The sequence below is a fragment of the Centrocercus urophasianus genome, unplaced genomic scaffold (genome assembly GCF_019232065.1).
Source record: "Centrocercus urophasianus isolate 14NV4802_14NV808 unplaced genomic scaffold, USGS_Curo_1.0 seq_15, whole genome shotgun sequence".
In the NCBI taxonomy this organism is placed as follows: Eukaryota; Metazoa; Chordata; class Aves; order Galliformes; family Phasianidae; genus Centrocercus; species Centrocercus urophasianus.
The window spans coordinates 33,570,217-33,593,797 of NW_024884697.1; the positions used below are offsets into that span (position 1 = coordinate 33,570,217).

The window sequence follows — 23,581 nt, forward strand, 5'->3', positions numbered from 1 at the left end:
GAGAGCACCAAGGCACGCATGCGAGTGCTGCACCCAATATGAAGCAGGGCTGCTCTGGGACATGGATGCTGATCCAGGAGCTGGGACGCACTCCCACTCACGGAAAAAAAGAATTTTGAATCCACCTGTAGTCTTTAAAGCTCTTTCCATTCGGTCTGCGAAAGAGAAACTTTTCGTTGTCAGAAGGCAGCTTTATTTTCGGATGAGCAACACCACATACAACGGACAACACGACGCATCGCGCAGAGCGTTAGGCGCATTGTGCTCCGCGTTCCAGGATCCGAGGGCGGGCCTCGCACCTCGCGCCGCGGCCCGGCAAGGGCGCGCAGGGGGAACGGCGGGGCCCTGGGGCGCAAGCCCAAGCAGCACCCGGGGTAGAGGCGTGCGCGGTCCGCTTTCCCTCTGCCCCAGGGCGGCCCCGAGGGGGCGGGTGGGGCGGGGCGGCCCCCCGAGAAGCGGCGGCCGCCGGAAGTTCCCCCTCCTAGCTCGGAAGTGACGCCGCGTGCACCTTCCCCCCACCCGGCAGCGGCGGCGGAGCCGGGCGCGGCTGGCGGCAGCCCGAGGCGCGGCCGGGCGGGATCATGGCGGACGGCGTGGACCACATCGACATCTACGCCGACGTGGGCGAGGAGTTCAACCAGGTACGGGCCGGCGCGGCCCGGCCCCTCCTCCCCTCGCTTTCCTTTTTCCTTCCTCGCCCGCCTTACGCCGCCGCGCCGCCTGCAGGGCCCTCCGCGCGGGGCCTGGCCGCGCCGCGCCGCCATTGTTCGGCCGCCCCGCCGCAGGGCTTTCCCGCCGCGCCACAGGGCGCTCCGCGGGGCGGGACGGGACGGCGCGAGGCCGCGCCTCAGGCCCGGCCCGCGGGGGCTCGGGGCTGGACCGGGAGGGGAGCGCCGGCGCTCGGGGGCGGAACGAGGGAGTGAGGGAGAGAATGGGCCGCGGGCGGGCGCCTTTCCTCCCGCTCTCCTCTCCCTGCTGCGGCCGTCCCGCCAGGGAGAGCGGTCCGTTCCCGGTGGCGGCGGGGATTGCTGCCATTGTTCGCGGCGCGGGAGGAGCGGCGGTGGCTCCTCGGGGAGGCGGGAGGAGCGCGGCCTTGTACCGCTGGGGGGACCGCAGCCCGCCCGCGCTGCCCGGGCGCTTCGTGAGCGGAGGGGATTGATTTGCGCGAGGAAGTGGCGGTGAAACGCGCAGAACTTCCTGGATTGCTGAGTGACTGACCGACTGATTTCTTCGGTTCCTTTTTCACTTGCCTTTCCCCCGTGAGCCGCGTTCATCCCCTCCCACCAAAGGCGACGTTTCTATCGGCTTTGTGGACCGTCCGTCCCGCGTGCGGGTGCCTCGCTTCTCGGGGCGGCGCTGCCCCAGAACGAAGCTGCCGCGAGAGCCCCGCGCTTACGGGCTGCCTGGAGAACACAGTGGGGTTCGGACCCGCGAACAACTTGTAGCTGCCCCTGCAAACTTTGAGGTCTCTTTCAGCCTAAGCTGTTCTTTGATTCTATCTCAGCAGCTTCTGTACCAGCTTTGGTTTTGTGTTATTCGCTTCCGCATAAAAAACTGAAACGAATCAAGTTCTTCAGAAAAAATAATTTGAATCTAGTAGTGCTAGATTCTCATAGGGGGGAGACCTCCAGGTGCTGCAGTTTGTGGCTGTAACCTCCGTGCAGACAGAGATTGTTTAATTTTTGCAAAATGTTTCTGTTAATTCTTTTCCAAGCTTGAGTTCTGGGACTTTCGTATTGTCTCAACCCCTGAGCTGAACTATATTACATTAAAATAGAAAGTTAGACTGGCAAAGATTGACACCTCTGCACTTTCCATTTCCTTCTGCAGAGCATGAACAAAAGCCAATTGTTACCACCTACAGTGCTGCTACCTCTAATTCTGATGCCATTGTGATGAGTCCTCTTGAAACCTCTATTCAGGGCTTCTGATTTGAAGCTGACAGCTTGAATTAATAAGAGAGGACTTACAGTTCAGCATGTCTGTGCAAGGGTGCACAGATGATGACAATTGTCAAATGCTGTAGGGAGAAAATGATGGCAATTTGATGGTAATTTATGTAACAGACATTTTATGCAATGCTGTATTTCTAACGAAAATTTGTTTTATGTGTAAAACAACATACTTCTCTCGAATTGCATGGTGCTGTGTTCAGTTGCCAATATTAGTTGGACTGCAGGAACCCTTCCCATTAGTTTTGTCAGTAGCAGGGACCGAAAACATACCGTGTAGCTTCTTCATTCTTCCAAGTACAATATAACTGTATTTATAGCAGAGCTGGGACAGAATGTTTTTACTTGCAGGAAATAAATCTTTTAGGTTTCGTGGCTGAGAGAGCCCTTCGTTGCTCTGTCCTGCTCTCGGCCTCAATGTGCTTATCATTGGAGCTCTTTGGGGATTTGTTTTATGCCTGCTTCCATGAGGTGGGAGGATGTTCTGCCTGATTAGCACTAAATGAAGTATGTGTTACAAGGCTGAAGTAGACTCCAGACCCCAGGTATACAGGCTGGCTAAACTGAATGAAAACTGCAGGTTGCAAGGAGCTGGCTCACTGGACTTGAAGTCACATCTTTGCAGTGAAAACACAACTTTCCATCTGGCGCTCATCAAAACTGTATGTGCCTGTGTTGCCTCTTTCATTAATCTATTGACCATCATAATTGTGTCCTTTGTCCTTGTGTTTAATGCTTTACTCAATTTGTCTCCCATCAGTTGTATTTAAATTGGTTTTAATTGCATTTCCATTTCATTTCCTCCCCCCCCTTTTCTTGATAATTTGCTCAATTCATTTTTTTATTCTAAGCTGGCTTCCCCATCCAGAGGTCTTTCATAATTATGTAGTGTCTTGTTCTGAACTGAGAGTCCCATAACCACAGTATTTTTGCATACATCACTTGTAACCTGTATGAAATACGTGTGGCATGGCGTGTTCTGGTTTGACCATTTCCACAGACATTTATGTCTGTGCTGTGCACAAGAGTGCATTATCCGCATACAAATGGCTGAAGCTGGCATCCTGTTGGTGTCAGAAGACCATGGTAAGATTAGAGGTGCTTTTAGAAAGTGTTAGAATTTGTTTTTGTACTCCATAATACTGAGTGTTACTACATGATATCAAGATAGTGAGGAGCCTGAGCGTGAGGCTGGTGTGGTTCTGCCTCAAGGTTTCCTGTACCTTTGGCCAGTGAACTGAGTTACTTTCCTGCACCGAAGATATGACCACCACACTGTAAAGCTCTCTTGTGGTCTGATTGGCTTTCTTTCCCCCAAGTTTTTTCTATGTATGAATGCATGCACATGCTCATAAATAAACTTTTTAAATAAAATTAAAAAACACACTACGCATTATTTACCACCATCTTAAATAGTAACATATTTTTTTTATCTGTGTGTGTGTATATGGTTTTTTTGTTGCTTTACATCCTCTGCTTGATCAGAAATACCTTTTTATTTTAATGCTGTGGGGAAGAAAAAAAATTGCTTGTGCTGTTTATACTCTGATAAGTGTACTTGCGTACTTGCATGCTGGGTTTCTGTAAACATACCTTGAAGAGTTCTTGTTCAATAATTAAATACTAACAAATTAGAAATAAAAGAGCTTTGACTTTGTATTTTGTAGCTTGGTAATGAAAGTGCTTTAGGTGGAGAAAGCAGCTGAGAGACTTATTACGTAGGAACCACTGTGGCTGTGGATTCTGTTACTCTCTCAACTTTTTGTCTAGAACACAAAGAAAAATACTTTTTGTTCAATAAATAATAAATGCTGCCATTTATTGGTTGTGTAAAAACTGACTACTGAACATAACCAGTATGTCAAGAAGGCAATTGCTGTCTTGGAGGGGATGGGTATGTTGTGACATGATACCTTTTTACTCAGAAGAGCAGTACTGTCTTGGTCATGAGTAAGCCAGCAGACCTTGTGTTTGTGTTAAAAAGTGTGTGTGATGCCTTACTTCTCTCTCTGTATGGCTGGTTTTCCTTGATTGTCTTGGTCTACTGGCCAAGAGATCTACTGAAAGGGCACTGGGCAGGAGGTAACCTTTGTTGTTTGCAAATATCACTCTACAAAGAAAACCTGAGATCGTCTCAGCTGGGGCCTGTTAGCTTTGTTGCAATGCAAACAGTGATACTACCTGCACTTCCTTTATGCTTTTGACCGTGTGCGAGTTTGTTCTTCTCACATTGGCCGACAGATTGGATTGCTCAAATGTTGCCCTTGTGCTGCTGGTGGAGCTGCAGTGTCTGGGCCTCTAAAATTAATGGGAGTCTTGTGGCTTAACAAACTTGTCCACCACGGGCTGTGTGCTATTTTGGAAACAAGGGCTTTTGTTTTTTTCCAGTTTGTTTGTGCATTCAGATAGCTAATCAAAACCAGAAAGACTTCTGCCTGTTCCTTCAACTTGTGATTTTCCAGGACCCGCGGATGTTTTTTGAAGTGAGATTGTTAACATCCATTTAAAGTCTTTGACTGCATGTACTGTAATTTTGAATTGAGAAGGTGATATAGGAGAAGGTGAATAATTTGCTTTTTAATAATTAAGTGATTTTTCTCAGAAATCATAGAAAATTTTAAATGGAATTTCATCTTTTTAAAAATATCTTTAGGGCGTGCAGCATTTGACTCTCAAACAGCACGGAGAGAGGAAACAAATCTCAGATATCTCAGATGAATGTACAGTTTAAAGAACTTTTACTCCCTCACCCTCCCATCTTCCCCCCCCCCCCCCCCCCACCAAAAAAAAAAAAAAAAAAGGAAAAAACTGTTTTCCTTTGTAAGGGGAGTGGGAGAGACCAGGAATTTCTGGGATGCCCAAGAGTAGGGCTGCTGAATTTCAAAACAAAGTAACACTTTCAATTTATCCCTTCTGGACAAGATGGCAATGCTCCCTGGGTTTGCCTTTCTCACTTGAATGTTGCAAAATGCTGCAAGCAGTGATTGAAATACAAAATACATGAGAAGGGCTGAGTAACTGGAAGCGTAACAGCTAGTCTGGGATGAGTTTTTGACAGTGTATCTTTTCATTACCCTTTTTATTCACCAAAGCCCATTGAGTAACGCCGAGTGTGAAATTTCAGTCTTGATTTTCCAGAGCAAACGATGTTTGATTTCAGACAGAGATCTTGTTAAAGCGTGATCTGTGGAAACACTGCTACTCTGATTTGGGTATAGGAGTGACAGTGATGGTGCTGACTTTTCTGTAGGATGTTCATCTGCAAGAGTGTGAATGACAATAAGCAGAAATCCTTTCATGCTCGATGGCTTTCTCTTATAACTAAGGAAGTTGGAAGATGTCAAAAGCAATTTGTGATCTGGGTGGAATGTTTGTTGAAATAGCTAGGAGTAGAGAAGTGAGGCTGCTTGGGTTCTTTTTCTTCTACCTCTAGGGAAGGAGGGTGTGTTTGGGTGAGTTTCCATGGTATGCATGTGAAAGAGGAAAGGAAGGATCGTGTGTAACAGCCATTGAGCCATTGCATTCCAGGCTTGCTGCAAAACCAGCACGATGTAGGTAGAAATTTTAGCGAGCAGTGTCAATTTTTTTCTTCATTGATTTAAATTAAGGCCCCAGAAAAGTTAGGTGCAACCTGCACTGTCCTGCTCACAGATTCTCTGTGCTGTGATGGTGGTCTGAAAGCCTACAGAACAGAAACTCAAACCAGTTCAGAGGAGTTTCTTGCCAGTAAAGAAACACAGCATAGCTGCAGACTCTTACTGTTCCTTTTGGTATTTTGGCAGTGCTGACCTCCACCTTCTCATAGATGGAGGTTTGTGTACATCTGCTGTAAAACTGGTGCCTGCTTGTTTGAATCTGTCCTCCAAGACTGCATTCTTCTTTCCTAAAGTCTTCATCTACACACATAAATGGCAAGAATTGCTGCACGTTTAGTAGAGGATTTCCTTAATTGCCTTGTGACATCACTCTTAATCTTACCATCAGATGGCATGTTTCAGCCTGTCCCAGGCAGTTCTTTGACCTTAGTTTCGTTAATTACAACGATATGAGAAATCAAATGTAGGTGGAGAGCTGAACAGAATGAGTGAAAATGCAAAACTTTATTAATTTAGTGATGATAAACTTCCTTTGGAAAACATTACTTTTCTGTTGAAGTTTGGTGTTGTCTTGCAGTAATGCAGCTTACTGAGAATCAAATCTACTTGACTGACAAAGCCAAAACTTGCATATCTGATTTTATTTATTCTAGTGATACCCTTCTAAGAACAGCAGTGAATAATGAATGTTTTCATATTTTCAGAAGAGCTGATATCTGACGATGACCATGGATATATTTGGTTTTCAACCAAGACTGCTGGCTTTGCAGCTTGTTTGCTGTGGAATCCACGCTGATCCTGTCTAGTCACCGTATCTGTTATTCTGAGTTACTCTGTTGAGGACACTTGTGTGGGTTTCTAGATACAAAATCACAAGATAACAGCCACTGAAATATCTCTGATATCAAAACCTGATGAGGCAGTTTGTGTTCTGAGTCATTCTGGATGGGTCCAGGAATGTTTTACGAACTTTGGAAGTTGCAGCCTTTGCGTATGGCAAAGCAACTTTCGCAAGTTAATATAAGGGCTCTCTTAAGTTTTTTCTGTAACTTCTCAGGGAGCAACAGTGGTCTGGCTTCCTGTCAGTAGAAATTGAGATGGTGCCTCTTTTTCAGCAACATCCCAGCATAGGAATTGATCACTGTAGAATATCACAGAATCACGGAATGGTTTGAGTTACAGAGGACCTTCAAATTATACCAGTTCCAAGCCCCTGCAGTATTCAGGGCTGCCACTCACCAGCTCAGGCTGCCCAGGGCCCATCCAGCTTGGCCTTGAGCCAGTTCCTCTGAGCAGGGCATGCCGGTTCCTTACCACATTAATTGTGAAGAATTTCTTTTTTATATCTAGTCTAAACCTACCTTCTTGTAGTTTAAAGCCATTACCCCTTGTCTTATCCCTACTCTCCTTGCTAAGGTGTCCTTCCCCAGCTTTCCTGTAGGCCCACTTCAGGTACTGGAAGCCTGCTCTTCTCCAAGCTAAACAGCCCAGGTGCCTCAGACTTCCTTCGTAGGAGAGGTGTTCCAGCCCTCTGATCGCCCTCATGGCCTCTTCTGGACCTGGTCCAATGTATGATGAATGGAAGTGTATGAAATTAAATGCACTGTGGGAAGTGTTGGGGTTATTCTTTGTTATTATTATTACTTTTTTTTTTTTTCCCCTAATGCATTGCTTACATGGTCTGCCTCAGGCTAAATTTCCTCTGGTCTTTTGGATCAAATACTTCATCCTGTCTTACAATTCAAAGGTATCTGAAGGGCCACGGGTTGATTTTGACTCATCTGTTCCCATTTAACAGGTAGTATGCAGTTGTCAAGTGCATGAAGCAGAGCTTTTGTAAATAAACTCATGATTCTGTTCCCTCTGAAAGAGATCTAGTTCACTTGGACAAAACTGTGCTGTAAACTGTACCAACCTGGGGGACGAGGTGATTCACTCTGAAATCCCATGATACTCTTCTCAACCAGAGTGTTCCAGAGGCAGCCTTGATATTGTAGAATAGTTCCTTTGTAGCCCAGGAATAAATGAATGTGCAACGCACGCAAACCCAATGGTTTGTTAAATTTAATGACATAAAATAGAATTCCTTTCTTTCACTCTGTGAATGAGGAGATAAAAATAAAATTAGGAATGCAGTAGAAATCTGAATTTTTGTTTTTATCAGTTTGGAATACGGTAGAAGACATAAGAATTTTATATATTTAAATGTGGTTGAAGTCGGGGCTTAGCTTTTCGTTACGGATGTTGTGTAGGTGTCGGGTCAAACTGTCTATGGAAAGTGGCAGTTGTCAGACTATTTTGTTTCTGAGAAGTGTTTAATGTTAAATATAACCCAGGTGCTTTGTGTATTTTAGGAAGCTGAATATGGTGGACATGATCAGATTGATCTGTACGATGATGTAATCTCTCCGTCTGCGAATAATGGAGATGCCCCAGAAGACCGTGACTATATGGATTCTCTCCCACCTTCAGTTGGAGACGATGTAGGTAAAGGAGCTGCACCAAATGTTGTCTACACATATACTGGAAAGAGAATTGCCTTGTACATTGGAAACCTTACTTGGGTGAGTATCTTATTCCTATCCAGGAGTGGCCAGTGATTTGAAAATTGCAAACGTGATTTGTTGTGAAATATTTTTTATTTGAAGAGCTGTCTTTTCAAAGAATAAAATGAAGGAGGAGAATAAGCTTAAGATATTAAATATCTTGGAGATAGTTTAAAACTGTCAAACAAATCCAGTTTTCAGTGAGCCCTTCCTGAAGTTTTTAGACGAAGAAGAAAACAAGGTTATCTGGGATTTTCTTACTTTTTGTCTTTTTCCTGTTTCCTTTTTGATTCTTGGAACAAAGCTGTTTTCATTTGCCTCTAGGCTTCTTTTTGCATTCCTGGGAGTAACATCTCTAGGGTAACTCACTGAACTACCATTTCCCTTCAGACAATTCCTTTAGTCAGCAATAAAGTATTTGAAAATCATTTGTAGTTAAACAACAAAAGTGCAAGTAGCTCTTGAACAGCTAAATTAACTGCAATTGGTCTCTCTTTACCTGAAATCCATTTCATTGAGTCCATGCAAGCAAAATCTCTTTCATGTTTTTTTTCCCTTCTTGAAGAAATTTTTGTTAGGTGGAAGCTTGAAAAAGAATGATTTAGGCATTCTTAAGTGTTTTTCACTAATTAGTACAGTAACCTAATTTCAGGAACTAATGTGTCTAAGGGAGTTAATTGACTTAACAGTTGTACCTCTCTAAAATGCAGGAATGCAATCAGCTGGGCTCATCCAAGTCAAATGTGGCAATTTCTAAAGTAGGCAGGCCAGTGTGCAGTAATTTGTATCTGCTGCTCATTGTTAGGCTTCACAAATGAAGTTATCCACTAAAAGTAGACTTAACTTGTTTGAGCATTACTATTGTATTTGGTTTTTTTTTGTGTTTAGATCTCAGCAAAGTAATTTATTAATTTTTTAAACGAAGCCTTGATTTGAGGAAGGTCAGATAAGTAATTCAGGATCTTGAAAGCCTGCTTTGTACTTCCCAGATAGGATTTAAAGAGGTGATGGAGTTACAGGAAGAGGAAGAAAACTCTGAGTATAAATGTCTTGTATCCCTTTGAGTGTATGTGTAATTGTTGAATGTTAGATAGTAACTAATGGAAAGTTACGGCAAGGAGATTTGGTCAAGATTAAATAATTGTTGCTATGTTTTCTGTGCTCGTTTCCTGTTTTTGTCTGTAAATATTGCTGTTTTTGTGCAAAATAATATGTGGTTCAGTAGGCCCTCACTAGTTAAAGCTCTTGGAGTGAGCAAATATGTTAATATGGTCTTAAAAATTGATTTTTGGGTTTGGAAGTAGAGTCAGTGGGAGAAAAAAAAAATGGATTGGATGTCAAAAAAACGTGGCAGTTATTTAAGTGATTCAGTTTAGGCTTAATATTCTTGGAAAAAGTGCTTTCAGAAAGTTATTCAGGAATTTTTTTGGTACCCGTGAGCTGGTTTGCTGTGTGAAGGGGTTTGGACAGCATGGTGTGTGAGGAAGTGCATACTTCAAAAATGAATTTTCTGGGCACAGTAAAGTATAAATGATGGTCCTCTGGGAGTCAGAAAATATTGACAACTTGTGTAAAGTATTCCTCTTCACCACTTATATTACAAAATAAGAGCGTGGAAAAGTGTCAAAGTGTTTTTGGTAAGATTTCATAGTTGAATATTATATTTTTCAGTGGACAACAGATGAAGACTTAACTGAAGCGGTTCATTCATTGGGGGTGAATGATATTTTGGAGATAAAGTTTTTTGAAAACCGTGCTAATGGCCAATCTAAAGGGTAAGACCTTCTTGTCTGCTTTTTCTGTACATCGGCTGAAGTTTAGGAGGGTCTAAGTGAGGAAAGAGTTGTAATTTTTCTGTCAGTATGTGAACTTATGGCCCTTGTGTATTGATATCCAACAATGATTGGGTGTATTATTTCGGACTAATTAAATTCCAGGCATAAATTTTATGGGGATATTAACTTCCTACTATTTAATGAGTTAAATTATATTGGCATTTGCACTGGAACAGGTTGCCCAAGGAGGCTGTGGATGCCCCATCCCTGGAGGCATTCAATGCCAGGCTGGATGTGGCTCTGGGCAGCCTGGTCCGGTGGTTGGCAACCCTGCACACAGCAGGGGGTTGAAACTATGTGATCATTGTGGTCCTTTTCAACCCAGGCCATTCTATGATTCTATGGTTTTCATGAAGACTATTCCTAAGTTTCAGTTAGTGTAGTGGTGATGTATGTTGTTCTTCATAACATAAGTGCTATTTTTACCTATCCCATCCCTGTTATTGAATGATTTTTAAATGCTTGTTTTTCCATTAACTGTTGAAAGCAAGCGCTTGACTTGATTCCTCACTGGCAATCTAATCTTCGTTACTTGACTTTGCTCTCACTATTACTAATGAGAGTAGCAATGAGAATACAGTGAATTGTTAATGACAACTTGGTTATAATAATCCCTGGATGGTATATCGATACTGTGTGAGAAAGCTACCTTCGTTGTGTTGCTGCATCTTGGACTTACATTGTGGTTCTTCATCTGTGTCCTAGAATGAATTGCTTTGTCTATCTCTAAAACTGGAAGAAGACTTGTGAAAGTTTCTGTATTTCAAATATTCTTCTGCTAACTGTGTTAAATGTTACTCGTGAGGTATCAGGATATCCAGGGAACAAAAAAACTGCAGTGTGACTGTTCTTTCCTTCTTTTCAGGTTTGCCCTTGTGGGTGTGGGATCAGAAGCATCCTCCAAAAAGTTGATGGATTTGTTGCCTAAAAGAGAATTGCATGGGCAGAATCCTGTTGTGACTCCATGCAATAAACAATTTCTGAGTCAGTTTGAAATGCAGTCAAGGAAAAGTAAGTCTCTCTCATGTGCCGTTGTGGAAAGAATTGGAAGTTTATTCCAAAAGTTGTCCTGCAATTTTTCTCTCAGTATCTGATAACTTCTGCACAGTTTAAAATTTCTGTAAAATACTTAAGTGGATGAAGTTGCAACTTTGTTTTAAAAAAATAAAATAGAAGATCCTCTTAAAAACTGAAAATAAAAGAAATCATTCAATATAATGAATGTCTGTGATTTTACTAGGAGATGGGACTTGTTGGAAGCACTTATCATGCAGCAATGTAAAACTCTTCTTAAGGTTGGAGAAGCTTTCTCAATTCCTTCTTGTGGATTTAATGTTAAGAAAGCATGAGAATATTTAAAGGTACAGCATTTATAGGCAGATTAGACTAACTTCATGGACTGACAGTTTCTCAAGTTCCTTTAGTGTGGTGTGGGGATACTGAAATGCTGTTGAATCTTAGTGAAGCATTTGCTCCTTTTTGGTACTGAGGATCATAGTGGTGCTTTAGTGCTACATAAAACTTTAGATCAAGAATTGAAGAGCTTTAAACTGTTTTGATTTACATAATTAATTTTTTCCACTGCAGCCACACAGTCTGGCCAGATGTCTGGGGAAGGTAAAGCTGGTCCACCAGGAGGAAGCTCAAGAGCAGCGTTTCCACCTAGTAATAGAGGGCGAGGCCGTTTCCCCGGTGCTATTCCAGGTGGAGACAGATTCCCTGGACCAGCAGGGCCAGGAGGGCCACCGCCACCATTCCCAGGTAAATTATTTAGTGTATGGGGTTTCAGTTTAATGTTTATTTTCTTCTGTTAATGCAGTATGCTTATTTGGGAATTACAGAAGTCAAGGTCAGTTAGCAGGCACTTAGAATGCTAAAAACTTGAAGTGGAGGTGTTCATATATAGTCAGGTATTTGACATGGGACAAATCTCTGTTTAAATGTCAGGTTTGTATTGCAGTGAAGTTCTCATTTCAGCTTCAATATTCTTAATAAATGTCATTCTGTGTATTTTCTACTAGCAGTCAAAGGAACACGGTCAAATAAAATAAAACAAACAAATAATTAAAAAAAAAAGCAGCAAACCCCTAACAAGGACATGAAATTCGTTTTGAGTGCTGCATTTGCTGTACTTTCTCCAATATAGCTTTTCATGCATTTTTAATATACATTGCACCTGTTTTCAGGTTACTGTTCTCTTTCAGTATAGATCACCAATTATGAATTTATCTAAGCTACTGGACCCAAAAGTGGGACTATGCATGTCTTGTGCAAGTTGTGAATTGTTCAGTAAGGGATTTTTGTCTGAGAAGGAAAAAGAAAAAAAAAAAAGTACAAGAATCTTAATTATTTCTGTGACTGTTTTATTTCTTTATTAACTTTTTTTCTATTTTTTTTTTGTAGCTGGACAAACTCCCCCACGTCCACCTTTAGGCCCTCCCGGTCCTCCGGGCCCACCAGGCCCCCCACCTCCTGGTCAGGTCCTCCCACCTCCTTTAGCTGGACCTCCTAATCGTGGTGACCGTCCACCACCACCAGTTCTGTTTCCAGGACAGCCTTTTGGTCAGCCTCCACTTGGGCCACTTCCTCCAGGCCCTCCACCACCAGTTCCAGGCTATGGGCCGCCACCGGGTCCGCCACCACCTCAGCAGGGTCCACCTCCACCTCCGGGTCCATTTCCCCCTCGTCCACCTGGCCCTCTCGGGCCACCCCTGACTCTTGCTCCTCCTCCACATCTCCCTGGGCCACCTCCAGGTGCTCCACCACCCGCACCGCATGTGAATCCAGCTTTCTTCCCCCCACCTGCCAATAGTGGCATACCTACTTCAGACAGCCGTGGCCCACCTCCAACAGATCCGTATGGCCGACCTCCACCGTATGACAGAGGTGACTATGGGCCACCTGGAAGGTGAGTGTTTTTGGTGTAACGTGCTTTATATATAACTTTATTCCTTGTAGGAGACACATAATTTTTTTTGTTTTGTTTTGTTTTTAATGCGAATGTTAGAAAAAGTAAAGAAGGGGGGGAAAAAAAAAAACAAAAAAATCTGGAGGGGATCCCTGCAATCATGAGATTTGCCTATTTACTTCTTAGTATATGAACTGGTAAATGTGCTTGTAGCAGTAAGAAAATCCTAAAATGCAATGCTAGTAATCTTACTTTCCATTTTCAGCTTTTAACTGTTTGTGTACATTGTTCACAGTACCATTATTCTGTGTGTTCTACATGCTAGCTTATTATATCACTTCCTGCCGGTAGCTTCTGGTTGTGCTTCTGTCATAACTTGAAATTCTCACTTGTCCCTTCACCATCTTGCCTTGCAAGCTGTCACTGTAAAATGCTCTGGAGTTCTTCTCTTTGAATATGTGCATGTGTTGAGGATGGTGCCGCACCAAGCTCATGTCATTTTCATCTTCTGGCAGTCCTGCTTGTTCCTTTTTTCTTAAGGATTCAATTAAAAGTTAGCTTTTGTCTCAAAAGCTGGGTGGGAATTTGTTGCAAGACTTCTGTTTTCCTTTCCTGTCAAGCTACTTGTAATTTTGTACAGTCTTTCTGTGTTTGTAGCAGTGGCCTTTTCTGTAGTTGATCCAATCTGGGTCAGGGTTTTTTCCCTCTGACTTGACTAGTCAAGTGTTTCACATCTTGTTTGAAACATCTTTTTCATCTGTGCTTTCAAGCATCTCTGTCTTGCCACTGTTTTCTTAATTTTCACCATACTTGTATTCCATAGAACTTTTGGGGTCTGATTTTAAGAGAGATATTTTCTACATAGTTACATGTGGAATTTTCACTTGTGATTTTACTGATATAGTTGAGAGAGTCATCTCTTGCCTAAAGTGTTTTCTGCAAAGGCACTTTGATTCTTCCTTTTACATATGAGCACAAAGTTCAAAAAAACAGAACAATTGTACATACTGTGTTCCTGTAGAAATTGTAGAAATTTGAGCATTTGGCTTAATTGCCTGGAACTAATAAGGTGCTTTGTATTTTTTGATGGACAAAATCTAAGTTGTCTGCAGTTTATAGAATGGCTGGGGAGGGAATGAGTGGGGATAGGACAGAAGAACTTCTGTCCACTATTTTCATTAAAAATGTTAAGACTATCATCCATAACTATTTAAATTGTCATTAATTATATATCATAGGCGTTTCACTGGAAATAACATGTCCATAAGAGAAAAATTACATATTCCATTCTATGGGAGGCACACGAAAAATAATACTCAAAACTCAGGGAGGTATGAATTTTTAGACATTTCCTCTTATGCTAAACTGGCTATAGGATCTTGTTCCACTTCTTGCACTTAAGAGGATAGTATTGCTTGTTATTCTGCATTTTCTTTCTACCAGAGGAACTAACACTGTTTTAGAAATATCAAGCAGTGGATCAATTTGACAGTCTCAACTTTTGTCTCTAACACATTTCTTCAGGTTTTCTATATGATTCAGAGACTGGCTAATAGAGCACTGCAAAACTTGTGGGAAACTTTTTTGTATGAGTAAATTTTGTTACTTTAGAATCTGCGTATAGGTAGCTAATAGAGTTTAAAAGTATAATGAGTGTAAGCATTCACTTTAATTGCTTTCTCCTTTCTATGATTGGGAGATAAAATTGGAGCACATTGAACTTGACCAGAAACAAAAGCTAGAATTAGCTGTAAAATGTTGGTGTCATTCAGAAAATTGAGCGTTTTAAAGATGACGAACTTTATTTGCTTCTTATAAGTTACAGCCCTCTGGTCTTAGTTAAGAATCTGGGAAACAGGATCATATAGTTGTAATTCCAAGATTGTCATAAAAAGATTTCTAATTTTGCTGAAAGTTGCATTACCCATGTATGTATTTTTTGCATCCACTCAGCTGGTGTAATGTCTGCTTAGATACCTTGAAGGATTTTATGAAAACGTTAAATATTTGTAAAGCACGGTTTAAGTGCTGCTGAATCTTCAAACTAGATTGGTAGAACAAGAATAACTCTACTCATTTAGCAGATGTGATAATTGTTTTTTGTTTTTTTTTTTTTAACTTATTTATTTTCAAGCTTTCAGGATTTTATACTGTAACATGGTCCTTAACACAAACCCAGATCCTGCTTTCTTTTCTATTTGTCATTTTGCTTAAAGTTGCAGTGATGTTTCGTTAATGTTTTCTTAACTTTTTAAATACTAATTTTTATTGCTTGCAGAGAGATGGATGCTGCAAGGACACCTCTGAGTGAAGCAGAATTTGAAGAAATCATGAACAGAAATAGGGCAATCTCAAGCAGTGCCATTTCAAGAGCTGTATCAGATGCCAGTGCTGGTTAGTAAGACTTGCTTTCTATTCTGCCCAAGCAAAAGGAGTTTACAGTTTTTTTTCCTGTTAGGAAGCCTGCAGCCTTGAAGCCACTTCCTTTCACTAGGAGGTTGAATTTGGGTACAACCTATGATTCTTTTTGTACTGATGTTTGAGAGTGTCTTCTGAGTACTGATCTGGACAGTGTTGTAATGTTTAGTCCTATAGTAAATGATTTGGAAGGCTATTGAAGGAAAATATTCCAAACTGTATTATTACTACAAATAAAAATCTCATGATTTTATATCGTTTTCAGGGGACTATGGAAGTGCTATAGAGACCCTGGTAACTGCAATTTCCTTAATTAAACAGTCCAAAGTATCTGCTGATGATCGTTGTAAAGTACTTATTAGCTCTCTTCAAGACTGCCTTCATGGAATCGAGTCCAAGTCCTATGGTTCTGGATCCAGGTAAAGCTTTCCTTTTCCATCCACCCTTCTGAAGGGAAAGGTGTAGGACAAGACTAGTTCACAGAGGAGGATCTGAGTCATGTGAGAAGCTCAGTGATTTGCTCAGCTGCACAAGAAATTTGTGAAAGAGCCAAATACAACTTTTGAATGTAAATAGTCTGTTAACTGACTCTTGTTTTTAAGGTGGATCTGGCTAGCTTTTTAACTTATTATAGTTTGTGTCCTTTTCTATATGGTAGTATTGCAAAAAGTAAACTTCAGAATTGAATTACTTTCATCAATTCAGATGTAATATATTGCATATAATATATATCACATATATAATTTCTATCATTATTTTCTATTGAAAATTAAGTTGGAGGGTATTTGTTACCAGTTTTATTTTGCATAGTAGTAACTTTCTCTTCACCTGTCACATTTGGCAAGGGAAGGAGGTTGGCCGGAATGATTTTTCCTCTTATTCCTCCTCATGCAGTCAAAAAATTGAGAATAGGTTTAAAACTCACAGCCTGCTACACACTGCTTATTTGCAACCTTTTCAGAGTTGCAGCAACCACTGAGCCTCTAACTTCTTTGGATTTATTTGGATATTGTAGGAGTAGAGTAGCTGACGTTGAGTAATAAAAACATGGGCAGCTGATCTTGGCCTGCACTTTCAGAATGCCAGTGAGCAGCCGTGATGTAGGAATCGTTTGAGGCACATCACATTCTCCAGCTGGTGTTTGCTGTCTTGTCCTTCATTCTGAATGTGTAATTTCTGACTTTTCCTTTGTTTGGAAGTGGATGACATCTTACTATCCGTTAGCTGTTCTTAGCCGCCACCCCAGCCATCTTCCCTGTTACATAAAAAATATCTGCAGAGACATTTCTTTCATGGCTGAGAAGATATTTCTCTCATGCCTTTATTTGATCCAAGTTGCACCGATCAACAGAATACAAAACAGGAGTGCGGGTGGCTTGTGTTCTGGGGGGGGGGGGGGCAAAAAAAAAAGTAATGAAGTAATTTTTTTTAGAAGACGTGAACGATCCAGGGAGAGGGACCACAGTAGGTCACGAGAAAAAAGTAGACGCCATAAATCACGTAGCAGAGATCGTCACGATGACTATTATCGGGAAAGAAGCCGAGAAAGAGAGAGACATCGTGATCGTGATAGAGATCGTGACAGAGAACGGGACAGAGAGAGAGAATATCGCCATCGCTAAAGAAGGTGAGCGTTTGTTTTGTGTTGAAGTTTACTGTTACTGAGTAACTGAAGTTACTGCTCTAGATTTGGGATTGTTTACTCAGTGAATGCTTGCATTTCAATGGTCCTGCAGTATATAATGAATTACTTTCTTCTTTTAGCATCTGAAATGAACTTAGGTAAGTAATGACAGGTAACTCTGGCCTTGGGAGGGAGAACTGGTGTGATTCCTTCTGCAGCTGGCATGCTGCCTTTTTAATTTGAGATGGTAGTAATGTTTGCAGTTTTTATGACGTGCAGTTGAACCAACTCTTAACAAGCAGTAAGCCAGACTGGTAATTCTGCTCTGTCGTAATCTGAAAAGGTGATAGTAAATGTATGTTTGTATTTTTCATTTGTATCTTATAAAAGCAAAGGAAATCTACTGCAGCAATTAGCTCCTCGTATGACATGTGAGTATTGTTTCGATGTAGGGAACACAAATACATGCAGGTCCTTGCACTGGTAGAAATTTTTTGTTTCAGTAAGTATTTATTCAAGTTCAGGAAATGCAGCTGGATTTCGGACCTTATTGTAAAAAATGTGGCCTCTCACTTTTTTCTGTCTCCTAGCTAAATTTAGGTGTTATTGCCGGTAAAATTTGTGGTCAATTTTTCTTCACCATCCTGCTTTGTCATTCTCTTCCTCCTCTGAACAGTAGGCTCATTTTCTGAAGACTTGTAAATGAGTGTATGACGCAAAGATTGGTTCTTTTCTGATTATTCACATACTAAAATGTTCTTTCATTTCATGTATCTGCAGTCTTGCATGCATCAAATATGTGGGTAGCTACCAAGTAGCAGGTTAATTACGCTTTCTTTAGTGTGCTGCTAAAAGCTTTAAGATATGTGTGAGCATTCCCCTTTATCACGCTGGTTCGAGGACTGGTAATCCAAGCTGCTCACGATTCCTTATATTTGGAACTAGGAGGAAAAAGGAACCCTACATATTGTTTTTGCTGCAATAGTCTTTTTCCTTTTTGGAATTTCCCAGTACACATACACTCAAATTGAAACCCAGCAGACTTTGCTGGTCTGCCCAGCTTCCATTTCTTATGCCTACTCTCAGGTTTAGTTTCCAGATTTTCTTGTGACGTTCATTCATGTAAGCTAATTTGCAGAAGTCAAACAGAACAAAACTCATTAGAAATCATGTAAACTGTAATTTACTCCAAAGTGAAAACATTCCTATAGTTTTACAGTATTTGAATGTCATGTATTGCATGCTAGGCTTTTCTGTCACTGAGAGAACAAATTAAATTCTGTAGTCTACTAAATACGAAGTGGCATGCTGGGTTATTTGTTTGGACTAGATGATCTTAGGGGTCTTTTCCAACTTTGATGATGCTATTGATGATGCTATATTCTAAAAAAGTAGTAACGTACCTTGAGCTGGGGAGTCAAAGGCTTAAATAGAGAAATGTGGCAACTGAAATAAAGTTGGCAGTAGTACATATCTGTTAATGCCACTTTTTGTCATGAAAAATGGATTGGTAGAAATCATTCTGGAGTTGCATAAAAATAGCAACTGTGGTTTTTAATTGTAAAATGTCAGAGCTTAAATATCAAGATTTAACAGAAGCAAATGCAGTTTCTTTTGTTGAACTGTATTTTTCCCTTTTATCATAAATTAATATTTGTGATATTTGCAAATAGTTCTTATTACTAGGAGGTAACCATTGAGCTTGAATGATGAATGTACTTCCAGAAATTTTATTTTTTTTAATTTTTTTTAACTTCTATTGGAGCTGAGCTAAAAATTGTTAATCTGGGGTTTGGCAGCTATTTTTTTTGTCCTTGACATACTTTGTTAATATAGTTCTAATTTTTGTATATTTAGACTATTGTGTATGCCTTGGTGGAGTTTCTGTGTCAAGTACAGTTTTCCTACCTGACCACCCCAACAAAACATGTCCAGTACCATTAGGTTGCACTTTATGTAATATCCAAAACACAATTTCAAAATTAGTTTCAATCTTATTGTGGGACTGGACTCAGTTTGGGTGGGATTTATATGTGCCACTTTGACTTTGTTGTGTGTTGGGAGCTTTCTTTTCAAAGGAGTTGCATAGATAAGATTCCCTTGCACAAAGAATATAGGTTCTAAGAACTTGATTTAAAGAGCAAATTAAATACTCCACATCTAAATGAAGACATTTGGTATTTTTTTAGAAGTTAAGTTGTAAACATTTTGTCTTGTTTCTGTCTAAATGAAGAGGGGTTTTTACTGTAGCTTTGTTTTTATATATATATATATATATATATATATTTATATATATATATACAGACAAAAAAAAAAAGTGCAGTGACTTTTGGTTTGTATGTTTCACTTTCACCAAGATGTATGTTGCCATACTTTTTTTTTGTTTTGCTATTTCCATTAGTTAATTTTCATAAACACATTTAACTCTCAGTCACTTAATAAACATCAGCAGTGCTGAAGTCACTCCCCACATTACTGTTACTGTTTGACCAAGTAACGTGAAGTTGCCTGTGTGCCCTCACCCTCTGGTTGGCACCTGTACTTTTCCTTATTTCTGTGTGTACCTATAGTCATAAATGTGATACTGTACTGGCATATTAAAAAAAAAAAAGAAAAAAGGGTGTTACACATCTAGTTTAGATGTGAATATTTTTGTATACAGTAAAATTCACTTTGTATTGTATTTACTTACACTTAGAGATGGATTAAATTGGAATAACTCAATGGATGTGTTCATTATAAAACTCTTCTTAAAAAGTTCAGATGTACCATTGCAGGTATTTACACTTCTGTTTGTACACTTAATGATTTAAAATTAAATTCTTGCAAGATTCTTGTGTGTCTTCTCTTGAGGAAGGCTTCACGTGCATCAGTAATCTGTTCTCCAGAGTCGCTGTAAACTAAACATTTTCTTAAACTATCTTTTGCACATAGAAAGTCTATAGATATAAAAGAATGATGGATTTAAAAGACAAATGTCTGACTTGTATTAGTCAAGAAAGCTGAGAGTCCAACAGAATGGTGTTTAGGATTAACAAACAAGCAAAATGTGTACAAACAGAATAGTATTGTAACTTCATCAGCATGAGTCCTGGTTCTTTTTTTAGACAGATTTTTTTCTTTTTTAGTTTATCTGATACTCAGTGATGTATTTCTAGCTGATACATTGTCCCAATCTTAATCTGTCTGAATTTCTATAACTACTGAATGTTAAGTTTCTCATTTTATGTTTTTGTTACTGGGTCATCTGAGATTTCCTATTTAAACTGGATTTGGACTGAATTACAAAGAAAGAATACACTAACATTGTAACAGCTGATGATGTATGTGGACTTTGTATTCCATTTTTCATGAATTTTCTCTGATTATTTTTTTTCTATTCTCAAACCACTGTAAGCAAAATCATTTGTACAGATGTACAAATGCATACTAATGCACTGCTGGGGCTGGTCTTCTTCAGTAACTCATCTCAGGTATCTGAAATAGTTTCAGCTTTGGAGTGGTTTAAGAACTAATATGGTTGTATTTTTTTTTTTTAACATCAGTAGAAGGGGAAATGGTACTTGATAGTTTTAAAAAGATGCATTATATTTTTGCCTGCGTAAGCAGCAACTCTTCTGTAAGAGTGTATTAGCAAATGCTTAAGCACCAAATGAAGTATGATGTTAGCCTTTTAAGAAAATTAAAAGGAGGATGCTTATTTTTGTAAATTAATTTAATAATAAGCTTTTAATAATAAGGAATTCCAAATGAATTGTGTAGGAGCATTGTCCAAGACCCTAGATATGCATGTTCATGTCTAGAACGGTTCCAGATCTTACTGGTATTGAGCTGTAACGAACATTATTTACCTGCTTTTTTTTATGTGTGTTTTTGAGGAAGAGTGTATGTGGGGTTGGCATTTTTTATGTTTCTAGCATTTACCACAGAAATCATGTATTGTGCATCTGTTTCAATAGCTGAAATCCACCATAAGAGTGTAAAAGACAAACGGTGCCGTTGTTCTGTTTGCCTCCTCGAGGCTGTTTGATAGCTATTCTGGTGCTTTACAGAAGCATATGTTTTGTTTCTGAATGTTTAGTAATTTCATTTTCTTAAGGGTGATAAGATGGTTTGAAAACCAAATGAACTGAAAATCTTATTACTTCTTTTCATGAATGTGCTGTAATTTTGCTGCCTTTTCGAGTGTCTTAAGACACACACATTTTTCTGTTCCTCGTGGCCTCTGCTTTTTCCCCTTGCTTTGCGAAATCAGTAGTTCTGGCAAATTTAAGCAGTGTGGAAGTTCCATAAGAAATTTGTCTATAAAGAATGACAGCATTTGAAACAAAGAAATTACTTGCACTGAAAACATGGGTTTTGTACAATGTTCTTCAGAGAACAAACAAACTTTTTTTTTTTGTTTTGTTTTGCTCATTGTGGTTTGAGAAGTAAGATTTCTTTTTTCAAAAAATAAGAGAGAGAGAACTATTTTCATTTTATGTTTTCCTGTGGCAGCCTGATCTACCTTTTGTGTCTTCCTCGTATATTAATGTGAAAGGTGCTTTCCAACCTCATAGTATTTGAATTTGTAAACTAAAAAGCTGGTTTTCTGAACACACCTCTGCTCATCATCTGTCTCTGGCGAATAGACAGGCTGGGATAGTAGGAGAAGCGTGCAATGAAACAAACTGTAGTTTGGGAGTGTTCTTTTTCTGTTCATATGAAGTTGTTTATAACATCAGGAAATTGTTCAGCCTTAGTGTTTCATTTAAGAGCAACATTAAGTCAAAGATATCAGGTAAGTACACTAATAAAAGGGGGGAAAAAATGCAACAAATGGAACAGCTGCTAGTGATGGTAGGGTAGGTAATTGGTACGTGTATGAAGGGCAAAGACTGAAGCATATCTCAATTGAGATGCAGAATGGCAAATACAGTGTCAAGCTTGAAATTCTTTAATTCTTGTTGTGCTGTTATAGCTGAACAACAATATTTGAAGGTTTCTGACAATCTGGAACCTAGTTTAAGTTAAAACAAACTTTTTTTTGAATGGGATTTTTGCTTTTGTGTATTTTTTTCCCCTATGTATAGAATAAAATAAATGAGACCTACATTCATTCATAGGAGCTATCAGAATATGATGACAAATATGTATCATGTGTTTTACTCAAATGTCAACATTTTGTGAGATTGAAATTCAGTCTCTGAAACTATCTGATAAATCACTATTATAAACTGACAGATGTATGCACATAAGGCTTTAAATTACTGTAGAATTTTCACACTTCTAAAAGCTGTTTAAAACTTTCATATGCTTGCTTGATTATTGGAATTAAAGGCAAAAATAGTTGTTACTGTGAGATACTTACATATATATAAGAAATCTCTTGGGTTTTGGTGTAAGAGTGTCTTTGGGTGTGAAAAACAATGCTTAAGTTGCATTTTGCATAAATATAAAAATGTTGGATCCCTTAAGCTCTGGGATTTCATTTGTGAAATGCTCCTTAGCTTCTAAACCACAACAAACTATTCAACAGATAAGTCTGCTCTTTGGGTATCATCAGTGGAAATGCTGAAAAACTGATTGCTGTATGATGTTAAATTGTACAAACCTGGCACATGCTTGGGACAGATAGCTCGTATAAACTTGAGGCAGGTGGAAAACTGCATTACAACAAAGGGTTGGCTAGAGATTTCATCTTTATTTTCTCCCCAAAGCGTTTCTTGCTTCGATATTCTACTTGCTCGTAGAATACTGAAAAGGGCTGAGAGTGAAGGTATAATCCATACATATGTTTCTTCCTTTTGGAACTGCAAAGGTTTCTGATTTTTGCCAGGATATACTGGCAGAATATTTGCAATCAAAATTAGCACCCCTTTGGATTTTAGTTGGCAGTGTGGTTTTAAAATTAAAAATATTAAAAGTTTTAGAGTGGTGTTGACCATCTTAGGATCCCTGTTGGAAAGCATTAATTGTAAATACTGTTTATTGTGCTTTCTTGAAAGTTTCTGTAGTTGCATAAGTAGCTTACCAAATCTAGCAAATTATTCTCAGGAACAGAAGCTTTCTCATGCTAGTATTATGGATCCTATGTGGTGCTTTGGATCTGTTAACTGTTGCCGTAGAAGTGCTCAAGATCCATGACTTGCAGCAGCAATTGTATCAGAGAGCAGCAAATTCTGACATGCAGTCTCACAGCTGTCATGCCTTTTGTCCACTAAAACCCCAAATTCTCCCATCGGTTTGTGCTGATGTAGCCCACACCTCGGAATGTGTCCGAGTCGCTAAGCCTCTGAAAAGGTCACTTGAAAAATGCGTAACATCTACAGAAACTTTGGCCTCTGGGGAGGGAACTTTCTCCAGAGTAGTTACTAGTTGACGACTTGAGAACAAAGGTTGCAAATAAAAGAAATTCCAGCTGCTGCTTCAGCCTTGCCCGCGTACTTTATCAGTTATGACCCAGTTACTGGAGGGTATACAGCCTAAGCTGCTTGGGTTTTACATTCTTCTTTTTAACATTGCCATTAATGATCGTGTTGAGGAAGGGAAGAAGAAATGTGTCAATCGCTTATACAAACGTGGAATGTTTTGTTTTTCCAACTGCTTTGCAATTATAATAGCAAAAGAATATTTGACAGCTGTGTACTGGTATACGTTCATGAAATTGCTCCTCTAAATGTCTGTTTTTCAAATGAACAATCGAATGTGTTTGGTTTTTAC

General features: G+C 39.7%; 1 protein-coding gene across 4 annotated transcripts in view; it reads left to right on the forward strand.

Annotated features, from left to right (window-relative positions):
* Window positions 1–542: 542 nt before the first annotated feature.
* The window catches only part of CPSF6 (cleavage and polyadenylation specific factor 6), a 29,147-nt gene continuing 6,108 nt past the window's right edge, over window positions 543–23,581 (forward strand). The window contains exons 1-10 of one of the 4 annotated variants that reach the window (XM_042815655.1): window positions 543–641; window positions 7,903–8,112; window positions 9,766–9,869; window positions 10,795–10,940; window positions 11,517–11,690; window positions 12,333–12,837; window positions 14,076–14,168; window positions 15,116–15,231; window positions 15,521–15,674; window positions 16,688–16,882. In XM_042815655.1, coding sequence (XP_042671589.1) covers window positions 582–641; window positions 7,903–8,112; window positions 9,766–9,869; window positions 10,795–10,940; window positions 11,517–11,690; window positions 12,333–12,837; window positions 14,076–14,168; window positions 15,116–15,231; window positions 15,521–15,674; window positions 16,688–16,877 — 1,752 coding nt within the window. In that variant the 5' untranslated portion in view covers window positions 543–581 and the 3' untranslated portion in view covers window positions 16,878–16,882. The remainder of the gene's footprint in view (window positions 642–7,902; window positions 8,113–9,765; window positions 9,870–10,794; window positions 10,941–11,516; window positions 11,691–12,332; window positions 12,838–14,075; window positions 14,169–15,115; window positions 15,232–15,520; window positions 15,675–16,687; window positions 16,883–23,581) is intronic. The other 3 variants (XM_042815657.1, XM_042815658.1, XM_042815659.1) reach the window with 3 other exon arrangements.